Source organism: Falco cherrug, chromosome 5 (genome assembly GCF_023634085.1).
Source record: "Falco cherrug isolate bFalChe1 chromosome 5, bFalChe1.pri, whole genome shotgun sequence".
NCBI classification, from domain to species: Eukaryota; Metazoa; Chordata; class Aves; order Falconiformes; family Falconidae; genus Falco; species Falco cherrug.
The window spans coordinates 50,925,822-50,944,960 of NC_073701.1; the positions used below are offsets into that span (position 1 = coordinate 50,925,822).

General features: G+C 38.3%; 1 protein-coding gene across 1 annotated transcript in view; it reads right to left on the reverse strand.

Moving 5' to 3' along the window:
• Positions 1–1,459: 1,459 nt before the first annotated feature.
• ADAMTS20 (ADAM metallopeptidase with thrombospondin type 1 motif 20) overlaps positions 1,460–19,139 on the reverse strand; it is a 100,808-nt gene continuing 83,128 nt past the window's right edge. Inside the window, exons 29-39 of the mRNA XM_055712400.1 lie at positions 15,378–15,545; positions 13,953–14,126; positions 9,691–9,861; positions 8,792–8,992; positions 8,531–8,660; positions 8,275–8,369; positions 8,081–8,175; positions 7,553–7,686; positions 6,729–6,820; positions 3,818–3,922; positions 1,460–3,182 (exon numbers count right to left, since the gene is read on the reverse strand). Coding sequence (XP_055568375.1) covers positions 3,093–3,182; positions 3,818–3,922; positions 6,729–6,820; positions 7,553–7,686; positions 8,081–8,175; positions 8,275–8,369; positions 8,531–8,660; positions 8,792–8,992; positions 9,691–9,861; positions 13,953–14,126; positions 15,378–15,545 — 1,455 coding nt within the window. The 3' untranslated portion in view covers positions 1,460–3,092. The remainder of the gene's footprint in view (positions 3,183–3,817; positions 3,923–6,728; positions 6,821–7,552; positions 7,687–8,080; positions 8,176–8,274; positions 8,370–8,530; positions 8,661–8,791; positions 8,993–9,690; positions 9,862–13,952; positions 14,127–15,377; positions 15,546–19,139) is intronic.

The window sequence follows — 19,139 nt, forward strand, 5'->3', positions numbered from 1 at the left end:
GAGAGAGAGAGAGAGAGAGAGAGAGTGTGGGGGGGTGTGTGTGGGTGTGTGTGGGTGGGTGTGTGTGTGTGTGTGTGGGTGTGGGTGTGTGTGTGTGGGGGGGGGGGGGGGGGTGGGTGGGTGGGTGTGTGGGTGGGTGTGTAAGTAAGTAAGTAAGTAAGTAAGTAAGTAAGTAAGTAAGTAAGTAAGTGCAGTTGTGTCACCTAGTATTTGCTGCTGTCACTGATGGGAAAACGTCCTAGAAGACATCTGACAAAATATTGTTACAATCACTTTTAACTATTAGCATTCCTGAATTACTATTTTTTCCTGTATGGAATAGTTCAGCATTTCATTTCCTAAGCATCAGCCAAAGCTGGAGAGCTGTGTGACTGTGACCAGCCGTGGGCAGCTCAGCGCACACACCCCCACGAGGTGGAGCTCACAGCACTGTCACGGAGCACCCTGCTACACTGGCAGGCATCTCAGCTGCCCAGTGCAATGGAAATCCACAGCAATGTCAATTACAGGAGATGGAAACAGCATACTACAAGTACAGACCATGATTCTAATTTTATTGCATGAACCTTCTAACACATCAGCATCATCAGTTCTCCGAATTCTTCAGAGCTGACCATCAGGCTCCCGTTTTCCTCCAATTGCCCTTGGGATGAGGTTAGAATTGGGGTGATTAAGTCCTTTTTCTCAACAAAATCAAAATCCCAAAACAAGGAATTAAAAAAATGCCAGAACACACAAGGCCTTTCTCCCTGCACTAGGGCTGAAACTAGAAAGCAAGGATGAAAGAAAGAAAATATGCAGCAAATAATAAAACACAGTGCTGTTCTGTGCAGCAGTTGACATTGGGCCACAGGGTTTGCTCTAATTATAGAAAATACTTTTTTACTCAAAAATCACTACTATTACCCAATAAAAACACACCGTGTTGAATATTGGGTTTAAAGTAACTTTGTTTTGTAGTGGATTTTCAGTGATTTCATGGCAGCAGAGCTGAGCGCTTCCTAACTCTTAAATGGACATTCAGGGCTGAAAAGAAAATGGGCTTCCTGGGGATGGAGGTGGACTGCAGTTCCCCTTCTGCCAAAGCAGATGCCAAGGGACCATGCTCTAAAGGAATTGATCCAAGTTCAGCACAAAGAGGAGGAAGATTATTTTGGATTTCTGCATGATTTCAGTGAATGATTTACAGGGCAACCCCCCAAGTGTAGGTGAATATGGGGGGATGACTAAGAACACACAGACAAAGAGTTCATACCTCTGAAGTAGAGTGTGCTTCCATGGAAAACACTGCTATGACTATAACCTGCCTGTGTGGCAGTAATTCCAGTATACGTCAATGTATGCTACTGTGAAGAGGTATTAAGAATGTAGTTACTCTGTGCATAAACAAGTTGAAGTGTTTTTGCAACATTTTGTACTATGTGTTGAATACAAAAAGAAAAAAGTGAAACTACACTGGTACCATTCGCACAAGCATATTTATTATATAAATATTTTATAAATTACGAGATTTTAATTATAAATGTAAACACTTCTAGGAAAATAATGTTTTATATTCTTATTAATGTTTACAACTAATATAAGGCACATAGTGCAAAAATACATTTCTGATGCAGAGATCACAAAATAGTTACCTACATGTGTTATCTAAAAAGTAGCTGCTTACACTTCTGTGGTACAGTATTGTTTTTAATTAATACATATTGTTAATTCATGGCTAACTCTTCATGGGTAAAAATATGATACAGCTGCCATTTGATCTACCAATTGTACTGGCATGCAAGATAAATATTTGGTTTACAGAATGCACATTGTCAGAAAAAGCACATATAGTTATCTGGTACATAATGTATGTAGAAAATTTTATTCTGAATACCTGAGAGTGGCCCTGAAATGCATTATCTTTATATGAGTACATTTCTACAGTTCTGGACTGTAAAGTAACACAACACAACTAATCAAGAGCTAGACCGTTTTATAAACCTTGTAACTCTTTCATACACTTTTCTGAAGGAAAGAATTTTAACTAGCAGATGTTAGAACTGTATTTACAAACACTGAAAAATGAAACTGACACCACAACCACTGTGGGGCCTGATGCGGCTTCTGCCCAGCGTTTCACCAAGGTTCCTGAAAATTATGTAGAATCAGAATACAAGAGGGACACAGGCTACAGCCTTTACTAATATGCCATCGGCCAGTATAAAGGAGTAAGGCATATATGGGAAGTGTTTAGTTAAATACATATTTGTGCAATCACATATTAGATGCTACGGTAAAGAGAATGCACTATTTTAACAGTACACTGGGATGAGAAGTATGGATTCAAAATTAGATTTCCAAACAATTTGTTTCCTTATTTTCTTTTCCTGTAACCACAACAAAACTAAGCCTAGACATTTAAACAGGTGCTATAGAGACTACAAAGGCTAAACCACACTTCTCAGGGTTACTGCTAGTATTTGAGCACCACAAAGAAAATAATGAAATGGATGAGGAAAAAAATGTTTACTGACAGAGGAACACACAGGACTATAGAAACTATCTCAAGTATGTTGGTTATATGCTTTTCTGCTGTAAGTTTGTGACAGATAACTCCTAAAAGGTTTCACAAAATCTGTCATATTTGAAATTATTACCAGTCTTCTCTATATAGCAATAACTCTTTCCTTTCTATACTTTAGTACAGTTGATCAAGAACAGCAGTAGGGTGTAAATTTTATGGAATACTGCACAAAGAATTCCACTAATTAGTGGCAGGTAAAATATTACAATTATAGTACAATTCAGACTGTTACCAATGGTAGTAATCTCAGTGCAATGTACTTGCTGATACACACTGTACATTGAATGAATGCCTCCCCATTAAAACCTGAAGGTTTATGGTTGTGATTTATGCACTTACTAGCCCCAAAACAGACAACACATCCCTGAATAAACACTGAAGAAAACAGGAATTCTTAGTAGTGAGCACCGCAGTAATGACCATTACAGAGATGAAAGAATTTAAATATATATATATACAAAGCACCTACAATTTGCACTTAAATGGCAGATGTCCCTGCTTTGATGCTCTTACCACATCAGAGTTCTCACTGTATTTGAAGCTGGAGACCAATAATTGTGTTAGGAATACATTTCCCACAAAATCCTCCACATCTTCCATATATTTTAGTACCATCCTGAGGATCAGACAGAGAACAGTCAATCAAGAAAAGTGATTGAAATCACAGCTGTACAAAAAGCTCCTGGAGGTTTGCACACAATAGGCATTTTGACATATCGTACCTACAAATACAGCATCAAATTAGCAAAATAGGCGCAGAGATCCTTTCTCAGTATCACTGTACACCTTCTTTCCCAGCTTACCACCCAATGCTGTCTTAAACTGCACATGCTTACTGTTCTTGTTCAACGGTTCTTTTGGTTTCCCACACAATCCTACCTGTAAGGATCCTCTGTAGTAGGGTATCTTTAATAAAATGGGGGGGGGGGGGGGTTGGGGTGTTGTGGTTTGGGGTTTTTTTTGAAGTATTATTAAGTATCTTCGAAACTTTTAACAAACCTGGTTACTATAACAATAGGCTCTTAAAAATCTGTAAGAGAAGGGTAAGCAGGCAGTGTTGATCTGGATTAGATTCTGGGCAGTGTGATTAAATGTGGTTTCTGCACTGCATCTGGAAGAACACTTAGATGTGTCAGAGACCTTTAACACTATTTTTGATTCACAACTAGCTTTCACTAGGAGAGTCATCACTTGCACCTCTGGAGGTGTAATATTCAACTGAGCAGGTAAAGGAGAACAACATTGACTTACGTGGGATTTGTGTATGTCAGCAGTTGCATAGTTGCCCTGAGCAATCCACCTAACTGTACTGGATAATCTCAGACCTGTTCCAGCCAAATTAATGCTGAACTGTCCCTAACACACACAAAAAAAAAATAATAAAAAAAAAATTGGTAAGATACAGAGCTGATAAACAGAGTTCAAAACACTAAAATACTTTACATTGGCATATCTGTGCATATCATGTAGGGTATATCTAGACATTAAGTACTCAAAGGTACTAAAGGTTACCTACACTGCATTATACCCTTTTTTTGGACACAGTACAGACACCTGAATGGGTTATTCTGCAATGAGTAGTACCTGTGCATCAGCTGCTCTGTAGCATGTCTGCAGAGTCTGAACACAGAACTAACATCAGACAATTCAAATTATTTTAGCCTTCTTTCTACATATTAAATTTTAAATTACAAAAGATATGGATGTTCAACATGCAAGAATGAGGAATTTTCTGATGAGTTTCTTGGAAGACTTTTGTGTTGGTTTGGTTTTTTTTAAGTGCCTGAACATTTGGAAATAATGCGATCAGGACCTACTGCTATCTGGAAATTGGACAAATCACGTCTTTGCCATCTATTCTCAAATTTTTGCAAGTACAGTGTCCAAGCATCTTCATCTTATCTTCCATTTGTTTTTAGTATAAGAAATAACATAATTGAACATGAATGTAAGACGAGGTTCAAATAGATAAATTTATTGCTAAATTGAATGTTTTGAAATACAAACCATTCAAAACAATTTATTAATTCTAAAATTTGTGCCTATGCAAATATATACTCTGAAAACTAGCTTGAGAAGAGTCACTTCATATGAGAACAAGAAATATATCAAAGCAACAAACTGCCCTGCTTTATAAACAAATGGGTACAGAAAATTATTAAATTGCATTCACATTGAAGTGCAATATGTTGGGAAGAAGTACGATGTCCACAAAGAGCCTAATGGTCAGTATAGCCATTGCTACAAGCAGAAAACACCTCATAAAATTCACTGAAGACCCAAATTTCCATATTCAGACTTGGTTAAAATGGCCTAAATTCTGAGATCAAAGCTTTAGCAAAGATAACATTTCTGTTATGTATGGTAGCTTCTCTATTTTATTGCTTAATATTGTCATATATATCTATTTTCATATATATATATATGAATATTTGTGTGGGTATATGTATGTGTGCATGTATAAAAATACAGCATTCAGCCTTTATTCTTACGATTCACTGAAGTTCCTTCATAAAAATTCAGTCTTACATTGTTTGGTATGGCAGATTTGTTTTAAGCACTCGTATACTCAGGCTGAACTAACTTAAGTTTATATGGATAGCGTAGTGGAAGATTTCCATTTAATGGATCAAGCATCTGGAGGAAATGCATACAAACAGTGTGGAATGCTTTTCACAACTAACAGGCCCAAAGATACCATTTTGCAAAAACAAATGAGAGGTGCTATGTACAGTTATAATGACAGGTTATCAGCTGTCTGACACGTCATGCAGCATACTCAAGGTCAGGAACAGATTTGAAGGACTGAAAGCACAGGAATGGGGGCCTTTTTACTGCATTAAAACATCAGTTTCAGTACAGTTCTTAAAGATGGAAATGCATCAATGCAAAACCATGTAAGCAGAATGATTTCCCAACAGAAGCTGCAGATTACAAATAGATTTGTATTGTACTAAGCATAAAGAGTTTGCAGGTTGAAGGTATCTAATCCAACTGTTTCCTTGTCAGGGGTTAAGTCTGCCTAACTTAGGCACTTCATTTGAACCTAAATTGTATGTAAATTGTCTCTAGCTGCCCTTGAATGTGTCCACCCACACAGCCTGTCTTAAGTTTAAGCACCTAGGACAGATGGACAGCAGGAATTCACTTCCACACAAGTCTGAGCTAGTCAATCTTAACTCTCTTTATCATCAGCGAAAAGAAATATACACTTCTAGATGACCACTGACCTCATGGTAAGGTGTTTTAATAGGGTAAGATAAACTGATCTGTTTTCTAGGGAATCCCATTTCCGCTAACAGACTCCAAAGACAGCCTGGGTTGACTAGTGCGGACTAGGGCTACGTCTGCATTAGCAAGAAGGGCACTGCATGACGAGCAGGTCCCTAGAGTGGAAATGTTGGGTCAGAGAGCCCAAGGTCTATATACATTACACAAATCAGGGTTTTACTTCAGACTAACTCTCATCTAGTCCCGTAGACTGAATCCTCATTAGCAGTTAGAGTGCATTAAGATCCTTCTTCTGGAGCTCACTCTTTGATTTAGTTTCATCCAGAAGGCATCCCGTCCATGTCTTTCAAGATCACTCCATGATGTGAACCAACAGACAGTAAACTGGGACAATACGGAGATTAATTTAAAAAGCACCATCCAATCCAAACTAAAACACTAATGTAGGCACACCAATGGATGTATACATTTTATATTATACTGCTAAACAGGACTGATTTCCTCTGCTAGTCTTCAAGGATATGAAGGATCAGGAGAGAAAGAGAGAAAAGAGAAGAAAAATTCTGCAAGACTGTAGAAACAGAAAGTCACTGGGAAAGAAGAAAGATTAAGAAGGTATTAGGGGAAACAAAGGATACATCATGTCCACAGGGAGGGAAAGCAATACATGAAATACATAGAAAGCTGGATATACATGCATGGACCCTAAAGGGAAAGTGTGGAGTAAACAATTTAAGGGAGAAAAGGGGGAGTGAAGGGGAGATGGTGGAACAGGATGGAGAAGAGTAAGAAAAAAACACCTCATTAATGTAGTACACAGACTAGACAGAACAGGAGACTGGTTTAGAACTTTACAGCTCCAAATCAGTCAAACAGATTTTATTTTTTCCTCTCTTACATGCACATTTCAAGGAGGTAAGAAATTAAATACCTGTGGACATCTGACAGCACTGTAGCAATCTCCAGCTGTAGCAAATGGAATTGCTCTCCCAAGTAGAGTCTGAGCAAAAAGAAAATCTGTGGCTAGAAAACAGAAAATTACTCAGCACTGAAACTGCTGCATTAAAAGTTCAGGTAAAACAGCGTGAAAAGGCATTAACATCGGGGTTTTCTAGTTTGGTTGGGGGGGGGGTGGTGTTGTTTGTTTGGAGGGTTTTTTTGTGTGTTTTGATGTGTTGTTTTAGAACTTATGTTTTAAATATTTATTTTGGTTAATGCAATACCAGTCAAACCTACAAGCCCAGTTCTCTTCCTGAGATAAGAGGGGACTGGGAGGAGGATGGATCCGCACTTGGAGACAGCTCCAAGTGAGGTGCTTGTCAGCCACCTTGCCGCCTTCAGGCAGGGGTGGAAGTGCTGCAAGATTCCTTGCACATTTACTATGTCTGCCAAGGTCTGAGAAGGGACTAACCACAGCATAGGAAGACTTTTCCAAGAAAAACATGCCAGGGGCTAAAAGGAAATGGAATAATGAGAGTAAAACCTTAGAAACTGAAGCTAGTTCACATGTAAAATATGAACTGTAAGACTCATGACACAAACTAACAAGGGGATTAGTGGTGGTTTCTCTTTTTTCTTTGAAATTCCCATTGAATTCCTAATGGAAATAAGAGTTTTGTTTGCCCCAAAATGGCCCAACGGGATCTATAAGTGGGTCAAAATGGTAATTTGATAATTATGACCATGTGCAATTTCAATAGGATGCTAAATTTGTTATAGATTTCAATAGAATGCTAAACTTGCCAAAATGCTTACTTTTAATTTGCATAGAAGCTACATCAAATCTTATTTTGCTAAAAACTGTGAAGCCAGCTGCAAGGTAATCATTTCGACAGGCACAGTCTTGCCTTCTGCTTCCGTTGAAAGGACATTCATATGGATTCTGCAGCCTAGAGAATAGCAAAAATTTAAGATTCCTTTTGACATTTTTCTATAACATAACATCATAGTGAAAAATAATTGCATTGCACTATGCCACATAAAAATACTGAACAACAGCTACTTAACAAGAAGCTCAGCTGTTAATCTTGGCTCAGCTGAAACAGTAATATGGATTGAAGCAATTTCTACTAAAGTTAAGACAGAAAATTTAGAGCAACTAACACAATTTCAGCCTGGAATTATACACATTTCTGCATATGTGTTCATAAACCTGAATAGCCCAAACAGAAAATCAAGAAAAGAATTCTACTCATCTGTTCTCACAGAAGGTAAATATCATTTTATTCTTTTATTTTGGAAGGGATAAATGCACTTCATGAAGTTGCAAAACCACTTTTATACCTGAATCCATATACTTCAGAAAAATTGTCTGCTTCACCTTTCACCAATGTCAAATATTCTTTGGGATTCTCTAAGTGCATGCCTGAGCAATAAATCTGGAAGAAAAAACCACAACCATTTAGCAAAATCTTTATTGGAAAAATATTATTTCATAAAAATATGTGCTCATAAAAACTCATAAATATTAAGATTACCTTTATTATCCTTCCCTTAACGTTAAGTAGGTATTCACCATCCTTTCTAATCCCTTTCTTAATCTGGATGTCTTTGCAGGTGGTAAGAATTTCACCTTCAAAATGAATTATCAAATCATATATTAATGTATTTCATTTATAGAAATTAGTTTTAGGACTTACTTTTGCATAACTGTGCTCCAAGCGTATTTATAGCTTTTCTGTAAGTAACCTGGGAAAACATTAACTTCAGCTGATAATTACAGCTGTCACTTACATTCTTCTTCACGGCAGATCTTTCTGGCATCTGGTTTTAAATGTGGCAGGCACAAGTCACTGGATAAGCCATTTTCAGCCATACATTCCACAGTTCTCTCCTTTACCCCCACTCCACAAGACACTGAGCACTAGATGCGGATAGTCAAGAGTTAGTTTAGAAGGGAGTAAATAATTAATATAATTATGTCAGCAAATTAGTCTTGGCATTCATTTGTGTTTAAGGCAGCTATCAAAAATGAGCTTGCACATCTGTACTCACTTTAGTCCACTTCCCCACTCTCCAGGTAGCTGCTTGTGAGCATTCTTTGATATCACATTTATAAATGTATGGGGATGGCTCTACTGGGCATTCTCGGTACACTAGAGTTCGAAGGCCACGGGCATGCTGATTTTGAACAGAATGGATTCCAACACAGTACGTGATCCTCTGCTGGTAACCAAACCCACAGCTGGCTGAGCACTAAAATAAAATCCCCAAGCACAGGCATTATTTCTGTGAAACTGAACCTTTCTGCAGCATTGCAATTCCAGATAAGTCAGCTTTGATCCTGGCTTTGGCGAAAGCCTGTAATTTGATGCGTGCCACCTCGGGGCTGTGCATTGGCATGTAGAGGTGAAGGTCTACAACAGTTATGCACGCAAAGAGATGGCAAGTCCCATGCTGCCCTTTTCTCAGAGCTCACGGAGGGTGCAGAGCAGTTCCCTCTCAGCTGCACTACACACACACATAGGTAGTGCGGATGTGTAAGGGAAACAAGGCACTGATCTGTCACTTCACTGAAATCAAGGAAAAGATTTTAGTTTACTTCAGTGAGATCAGCTTGCAAGAGATTTTCTGGGGAGCCAGCAGAGGAACCTTGCTGGTAGGGGCAACCATCCTCTAGCTGGTGTTCACAGGTCCCAGAGGGGCTACCAGAAGACTGATAACGATCTTAATCTACAAGTTAAATCTTTATCTACTTAACCTACAAAAAATCTACAATAATGATGGCTGATTGGAAGGTTCAATGTGGAGAAAGTTTATACATCCACATTCAGGTGAAAATACTTCGGGTTGTTTTTTTTTCTCTCTACACACATGATGTACATTTTACAGCAATAGAATGTTCTTAAACATAAAATTATATAAAAGATGTGAGAGCGGTATAATTAGTTTACCTGTGACAGTTCTGCTGTAAGCACAACATATTTAGAGGGAGCTATCCTGCATTTTTTCGTTGATGGAGGCTTTGTGGCAGAATCACAGAAGCTTTCATCCACTTGGATCTGGTGTTCATCCACACACTTAACCTTCTGGTATATTTCCTTTTTTCTGTATGATGCTGAGCACTGAGAGCAAGAAAAACAGTCACAGGTTTTGTACTTAAACTAGCCATTTACACAACAAAGTTATTGACTGATCACCACACACCAGTAAAACCCAGACAGCAATACCTTTTATGGCAGCTGCTATCAGTGCCAGACTAACTCACTGAATAAAAATCCTTTACTTTGTTTTCAAGGTTCAGGTACCTCTAATCAGCTGAAAAACCAAGAGCATTTAGTGACATGACCTTGTTAACTGTTGGGTGGGAGAGGGGAGAAAATGAAAACATCAGGCCAACATGATCGGTTGAGTGTAAAAGGGTACGAAGAGGGTAAAGAACCAAAAAAGGTATTTCAGTGAAAAATGAAAGGAATAAGTTGGTCTTGAAAACAAAATAAGAGTTCCTGGAAGCATGTACATGATATTATACTGATAAAAGAAAAGAAAACATAACAAAACCACCTGTTAATGAAGGCAGTGGCAGCTTTGGGCAGCAGTATCTGTTGAGCCTTTGCCCTTTGAGTGTCCTCAGACCTCTCCCCATGGCAAGCTGGTAGGATGGGAGGGTCATCATAGTTCTGCCAGGACAGAATGAGAACCTTGCTGCCTTCAGAATCCAGAAAAGTGGAGGTACAGGCTAAGTAATACATATCAACAGCATGTCCTCAGCTATGATGCCTCAACCAACCTGTTTGAACTTGATGTGAGAAAGAAGGAAGGCTTGAATACATGAACTCTAGTCTCAGCAGAGGCAATAATCAATACCACCACCTACTACAGTCAGACCAAAACCTAACTTCAGAGTGATTTGGACCCAATAGCAGTCAATTAGAAGAGTCATCAGGGTCTGACACATAGGTCAAGAATACTGTTCAAATTTTATTATTATTGACTCAAAGAAGCAACTTGAAGTAAAAAGAACAGGTGCTGTATAGTAAAACAGCTCTGCCAGAAGAAACCTCTAACTTTATCAAGCTGGATCCTCAAAACCTCAGAGGATGGAGACTGTACGAATTCCCCGGGCAGTCTGTTTCACTGCCTGACTTGTCCTCCTGGAGAAGAATATCCATTTTTCATCCATATATCCATTTTCATCATAATATCCAGTTTGAACCTTTCTGGCTTCACCTTACTCCTGTTGCTTCTTGCCATCCCACCATAGGATACTGTGGTGAGCCTGGCTTGATCTTCTTGGTTAACATCTTTGCTGTTACTAGAAGGCTACTGCTAGATCTGCCCAAAGCCGTCTCTTCTCCAGGCTGAGGAAACACAGATCCTCCAGCCTCTCCTCACCTGGCAAGTGCTTCAGCTCCCAGCCTACTTGGAGATCCTTTGCTGAATATACTCTGGTTTGTCAATCTCTTTCTTGCACTGGGGAACCAAAACTGGATGTAGAAGCTAGATATGATCTAGTAAGTGCTGAGAAACAGAGGGCAATGATCACTGCCCTTGATCTACTGGCTGCACCCCTGTTTGTGCAGCCCAGGAAGCTGCTGGCTGCCCTTGCTGCCAGGGCACAGGGCTGGCCCACACGCAGCTGCTCACCGGGGCCACAGGCTGTCCATTCCCAGCCTGGGCTGCCGCAGGAGTGCCTGCTTCCCAGGGGTAGCGCTTCCCATTTGTCCTCATTGCATCTAATGAAGTTCCTGTGGACCCATTCCTACTGTATATCTGGGTCCTCTGGATGGCAGCTCTGCCCTCTGGCATAGTAAATAGACTCCCCAGTTTAGCATCATCTGCAAAGTTGATGAGCAAGGAACTGAACCCCAGGGAACTGCTCTGCAGATTTCACTAAGCACACTATTGAAAAGAGCTGCAAAATATACACCTGGGTTTGCAAACTTCATTTGACCCGAAAGCTCTAAACATAAAGACACCCAGCTAAACCATCATTCAGATGAAAAGCTTTAGCTTTTTATTCTTTTCACACGAGCAACAGATTAATAGCCAAAACAATCAATAATACCATGTTATTGATGTGGAAAAACAACAACCTTATCACATCTGAGCAACAGCCTGTCAGCAGTCTTTGTAGTGGGGAGGTTTCTGAGGGAAAAAAAAAAATCTGACAAAAAATATCACTTGCATTAGGTAGAGGTAAGGTCATAAGACCTAAGGATAAATTTAAGCATTGACTCATGATTAGGGCAGCAAGTGCTTATAACCTCCCAATCTTCCTGAGCGATTGCCTTCTTTCTTGAAAAGGTGAGGTGACAAAGACGATTGCAGGAAACCAGAGACAGCAACTAGACTAAACCAGCGAGAGGTGCACCTACCCATCCAGAAGATCTACAAGAGGTTGTGGCCCAGCAGCAGAAGCCATACCTGCATTAAGCCTCTAAGAAACCCCGTCACTCAGAGAATGAAAATGTTGTAAGGACTTGCACCAGGGGATGGAGCCTGAACGTGGTCTGCTAGTGGGACTTACAGAAATCTTTTAACAGCATGGAGCAGCAGCTCAGAATATTGGACACATAAGGAATAACCCAGTCATGAGGTAATGGGGACAGGCAGAAGAGTTCTTTTCATCATGCTTTATACACTAGCCTTGCAGACATTCTTCTCTTTAGTATAAAAATGCATATTTGGTGGGAGAATGCTGGCAGCTGCTGGCAGCCAGCCTCCCAGCTGCACGCTGAAGAAATGCTAGATCTGGAAATTTCTCTGCTATGCTGTGACCGGTGAGGCAAGGAAATGACTCACAAGCGCTCAGAGCGGAGACAGCTGCGCAAAATATTGCGAGTTCGGTGGATGATGTACTGCACCAGGAGCGGAATACAGATGGACAGACACTTGAACTACTATTAATACTAGATGTACTATATACATACAGATGTATATATACATACACGCATATATACGCAGGGCTATATATGAGTCTAGTGAAAGAAGGGAACTATATGCAGGAATTTCAAGCAAGCAGCAATATCCAGGTGGAAGAAGTTATGAACTAGGCCAGAAGAGGTAGTGAAACACAATGCATTTGTAGTGGAGTGCTCCAAATACCCAGCTGGAGTATACAAATGTTTGAAGGAAAGGAAAATTCACCCTCATTCTCTGAAAGTGTGTATTTGTGCTAAAAGGACATTCTACACAACTTCCACTAATTCCTGATCTTAACAGCTTCATATGAGAAGAGAACACTTCAAAGAAACATGCCAGCTTTCCCTCAGTATAGCTTAACAGAGGAATATATGTATGTCTGGACTGCATTAATATAATCCAGGTTTTGCAGAGCACCAACAAATGACATATATTAACAGTAGTCACTTCCACGGGATCGTGTCCCTGAGACTTTAGAGCCTTCATATTCAGAGTTGCAGGGGGATTTCCCTAGGAAATTGAACAGCACAGATTATTAAGATGCCACAAATGCACAAACTGGGTTTTTGTTTAATGTTACAGTAAGAGACAAACTCTTCCGTATACCGTTTCAGGTATTATGCATAGTTTTTGGTCTCCTCTCTCCCTCTCTCTTTATGTATGTTTGTATGTTTGCATACATGGATACAAAAGTTTGTAACTTTTTAGCATGTGGAAAACAGTCATCACATCTTTAAGAATTACAGCTCCCTCCTGAAGGTATCTTTAGATTTTTCTTAAATATGAAAATGTGTGTTTGGGAGAATGCTGAGTTTTGTTTTGTTTCTTATCTTTTCTGGTAAGACCTTCACACAGAACTTCTTGAAAACCCTGTTGTCTAAAGGTTTTACCTCCAAGGTTTTTACTTCCAGCTGACATTTCACTTCTAGTCTTAAGAAGTGATTTTTTAAAAATGATATTTAGTAATGAGGTTTTATTAGACACTTTATGCTCTATGTAAATAACTCTGTATTCAAATTAGAGTTCTGTCAATAGGGACCTGCTCAGAGCTCTGCCAGAGCTTTTGTCTACCACAGTAAACAAGCAAATCCTGTATAAGAGAGTAAACAAAGCCTTTGACATTTTTTGTCACTCTTTTTAGTTTTGCAAGCCTGACCTTCCAAATATTGAACATGGTCACTTGTTATTCTGCAACGTAACAGCTATTAGAAATGTATCCAAATGTGAAAAGGAAAACAAGAAAAATATGACATCATTCAGTTACTTCATACAAGTTGAAAGCCTTACTTACATCTTCCCATTCATCTACCAGCCACTGGTACTGCATGCAGGCAGGCAGCCAGCAATGCCTCTTGCTAGCAGGCCGGGTATCACGGTTACACATTGCATCACTCACTTGACCCAGATCCTTCAGCTGACAGTAGATGTCCCTTTGCTGAATCCCCACTCCACAGGATACAGAACACTGAAATGGATCAAAATTTGTCACATCAGTGTGAAAAGAGACAGTCCCAGGAAGGTGGTACAGTTACCATTATTACAAGTTCTTAGGATATTACTTAAAATACACCTCACAGCCCCTACCATACTAGTGTTTCATTATATCTGAAGAAATATATGTTGAAAATGTAAAACTACAATTGCAATAAAAAATTGCAAGAAATATGGAAAACAAATACATCAGAGTTACCTAGACTGATCTTCCTACTTTTAATTCACAGGAGGAGCGATCACTATAGGCGTATGCAAAGAAAAAGCTTATATTTTTTGCGAGATCAAACAGTTTAATTTCTGAGTTTACATTATTCCTTTATTAGAGACTGACAGCCTCGTCTGTTATTTTGAAATGCAAATATTAAAATCAAAGAAAAAATCTCAGTATTTCAGGTTCGAAAAATCTTGCAAATGATGCAGTATTTTGAGGATACTTCTCTTTCTTTTGCAGGTGGTACTAAGTATTTTGAATCCTGAGGCGCTTAAAAAGGTTCAAATCCTTCTTGCCACATGCCTCTTTTCCTCCATCCCAGCCAAAGGTCCGTCACTACAACACTAAGGTTTGTGGAAATAGACAGCCCCCTTTTCCCCCAGCTAGAAGGTCCCAAAACCTGCCTGAAGACTCAAGGCTGAGCATAAAGTAGATATTGCTCTATGAAGTGTGGTCAGATTGTGGAGAGCGGTAATGTGTCTTTATGAACGTGGGGAATTCTATTTTGAAAGAGCGAGTGAAATGCAAAATATTGGATGCACTCAGTTCCACGCAGCTTCACAACAAGGTGAGAGATGTTTTACAAGACTAAACCAGGAAAAAGACCAGTATTTGTGACTACAAGCCCTTTTTCTCATCCTTTCTTCACAAACCTGGCTTCACTTCAGTAATTCATATGACAGCAATTATTGTGATATTAAATTCATCACTGAAGAAGTAAACTTTAAAAATTTACTGTTATTTTTGAATTTACAAGGTAAGCTGAGGAAAGTCCTAGAGTACCCGTCCAGTCCAAGATTCAGATTACCAAATACTTCCAGTTTTCACTGATAATTACTTTTAATTACTCTTAACAGAAAGAAAAAGGAAATATAATGAACTACTGTAGATTTCATTGTGATGTGCATATTAAAAAACCCTTCCTGACAAATTTTTCCATTGAAGCAGTGTGGCATAAATATGACCTCGTCCTGTGCTCTCATAGAGAACATTCTAGCAGATTTTACATACCTCTTTCCATCTGCTGGCCTTCCAAGCAGGACATCTTCCAGCTCTACATATTTTGTATGTTCGTGGCTTTTTCAAATGTCTGCAGTTTCGTTCCTCTATTTTAGCTTGGAAACTATTAAAACAATGCACATCACGAAACTTCAAACCTTTTCCACAGGAAACAGAACACTGAAAAGAGAAGTGTATTTCATTACTGTACTAAAAATCTCAAAGTAATAAGAAAACCAGAAAAAGCTGTGGCCTCACCCAAAATGGACTCTATGATTATTAGAATAAGCTTCTGTGTTATGACACATCTACTGTATGTATCTGACATTTCTGTGTAAGCTCTCTCATACAGAGCATTACTGACAGATGCCAAACATCTCTCGTCTTGCTCATTCATTGACGTCATCATTAACAAACACCTGAGCTCAGCCACCCATATCCATGCAGCAGACAGATAATACGACCTCACAAGAACATGCTCTAGCAGCCTTCTGTTTCCAGTATGTACATTGCTATTTTCATGTAAGCATGATGCTTATCAAAAGCATTAAAGAAAAGAAAACGCAAAATTGTGGGTATGCATGTTTTCAGCTATTAGCCTACAAAGTCTGCTCTGACACCTCCTTTCCATGAGCTTTGGGTGTCTTGCTGTATGTGGCAAAAAGGCAAGAGAAGAGGTAAGACACTATAGGTTATGGTGCAGTCCTTGGAGGCATGGCCTTGCCCTACCACCCTGGTATACTATATCCTAGGAACTTTCTGGAGGAAACACAACTTTCTGGAGCTCTAGGACTGACTGACCTCTCTCCCATGTAAAACCAGCGGGGCTGCAGATGGGTTTTGTGACACCCACGCTGGCAGTACACATGATTAGAGCGTGTCTGACTGATCAGTCCCTTCTGCAGAAAGGGCCATTCCTCTGCTAGATTGCTGGACTGCTGTGAGACTTTAGTGAGGCTTGATTTTAATTCTTCAGATTAGGGCTGTCCTATTTGCCTGCAAAGCAGAGCTGCAGGTCCTAGGGAACTTCCAGTCAAAGAAGGAACATCTGAAGCACTTCCCAATTAGGTGGCTACACAGCAGACTTATCTCAGACCACAAGAATTGTGAATGTAAGCATTTAAGTATTTCTTTATTTTTTTTAATCTTGTAATTGTCCTATTTCACACCATCCTATCAAAAAGTTTTGATCAATGGAGAAAATTCCCTTCCTGGAAAAAGAACATCCTTAATTTGTTCTAGGATTTCCTCCATACCTTACTTTACGCTTGGACAAATATTTCCTACACAATCAGGTAGAGAATTAATATTAAAATAAAAATTTAATTTCTAAGTGGATGTGAAAAAAAAGGACTTAAATCTAAATTTACATCATCATCTATGTCACTAGCATTACATGCTAACTTAACCAAGCACTTTTAAAATACATATATCTTCTATTTTCAGAAAATGAGGTTCATAAAGCTTTCAGTACAAAACCTGGCCTGAGAACAACAGCTGGAGAAAAGTTTTCAAAATACAGAACAAGCAACTATAATAAATTAACCTGCTAGGTAAGAAACATTTTTTGCAATAACAATAACTACCCTTTGTTAAACAAAATCTCAGCTGACTCACTTGTCCTCAATACCACAAGGATTCCTATGTGTCCCTAAAGATTTATATGCGTATCTTAAAGTTTTATTTGAAACTGCTCATGCATTTAATATTTGCAGAATAAAGCAATAAATTTAATTTATCCCACAATACAATGGATAGCATGTTTCTCTTATGCAACTATAATTATATTTGCAAAAAGATCAGACTAGTAATTTGGCCACAACTTGCCTTTTACATGTCTGCTATATAATTCCAGCAAATAAGAACGTTTGCTTCTAAATTAAATCATTTTGCTCTCAGCAAAACCTTTCAATTTCTCATTTTAAAATATTATTCATGCATTTTTACAATTTCTGTTTCATTAATTTAGAAACTACTATAAGATAGGAAAATAACAAAAATTACCTGAAACTTTTATGTATGAATAACGTAGGTCAGAAAACTTAAAACTCTGCACTATATCATTAGAAAAGCCTTTCAGAAAACTCAGCTCTGAACTCAGAGGATTTAATTATGAAAGCAGGCAAGATAAAATGTATACATGAAAATTAAAATACTGATATTATCTTGATAATTGATTCTACTCTCACTTAAAGCTTTTTTTTCAGGAAATTCAATCATAAAGTGCAGACATAAAGGACCCCCAAAACCTTAAGATTCTTCCTTTTTATACTTCAGTAGTGTGTAAGTGCAGCACAGAGTTACTTAACCCCCTCCTGTGATGTGTTAGGAAAACACCGCATATCCCTCCGTCCTCAATGGCTTTCCTCTGGGAAGCACAAATTAGGCTCTGGAGGGCCATCAGAGACCTCCTAGTGTCTACGAGGACAGCATTCCAGCCCGAGAGCTGCAGCCGAAGCAGGTGGCCTAAGAGGTCTCCACGTCAGGAGGTGAGGCTACCACAGCATAGAATAATCTCTCTAATTTCTCATTACCCTCAACATTAAGCCTTAATATATATACTTTTCAGTATATATACACACATATTTGTTTATACAGCTTGTGCAGGTATCTCTTACTCAACAAAAATGAGATTTATTGTACAGGGCTAATGGCTGCTAATAACAATAGAATATGCAAAGAAATCTCTTATCCTGCATCTCAGTCTTTTAAAGATCTTCCAAAAACATCTCTACCCACCAGATACAACATTGCATGTTCGCTTCCACAAAGGTTAAAATTGGGTCTGGGTTGGGCTATTTTTTTTTTTTCCCTTTTTTTTTAAAAAAAATAAATTGGTCCGAACTCAACTGAGTTACATTTCTTTCTTATTTAAATGGCTTAATTTAATCTTTATAATTACTGTTCTTTCTTCTAAAGAAAGAAATTGAAGATGTGTGTTAAGCTAGCCTATTATAAGAACTTTTTAGTAGTTACAGAGCAATGCTTGTATAAAGAGATTATTTGCAGTTCTCTTTCATAAAGATGTTCTACTGAATTTTATAATTAGAGTACATTTATACAGGAATTAATAGAATCCACCTTTGTTTTTAATCGTATCAGATGGGAAGCTGAAGCGGGAGCTCAGAAAGGAAAATTCCATTTTGGATGTTAAGAATAACAGAGGCTTTACGAACAGTTATTTCTAACACTACTTAAACTTTCTTTCACTCAAATACTGTTTAGCTTTGATGACTTGAAGCTAGCTGAAACCTAATGTTATCTTAACATTAAATGCAGAAACATAAATGAAAGATACCTAAAATCTGTAAGTAGAAATTATTTAAAAATATTTCTGTATTTTAGAAAATCATTTAAATATAAGGAATATAACTTAACTTTCCAGTAACGTAACTTTGAATAGATAATCTGATTATATTTTTCCTTGCTATAAAAGACAATGTTACAGAATATTGCCAACTCATACCAAGAAAATATGCACATTTAAATAACTTTTTCCAAGAAGATTTTGTACTCCATGTTAATGTTATCTTTAACAACTCAAAAAACCATGTTCAGCAGGTTGAGATTACATTGAACAATCAAAAATGCATTAAAACCTTACAAACTGTAAGTTTTCCAGAAGGACTGAGACAGCATTTATGTATTTTTTTCGTTATTTTTTTATTATTATTATAAGATTTGCTATCTTATTCTTTCACTTATACTTCAAGTTACAGATCTGATCCTGCTTCCATGTATTGAAACCTCCTTTTAAATAGATCTTACACTGAA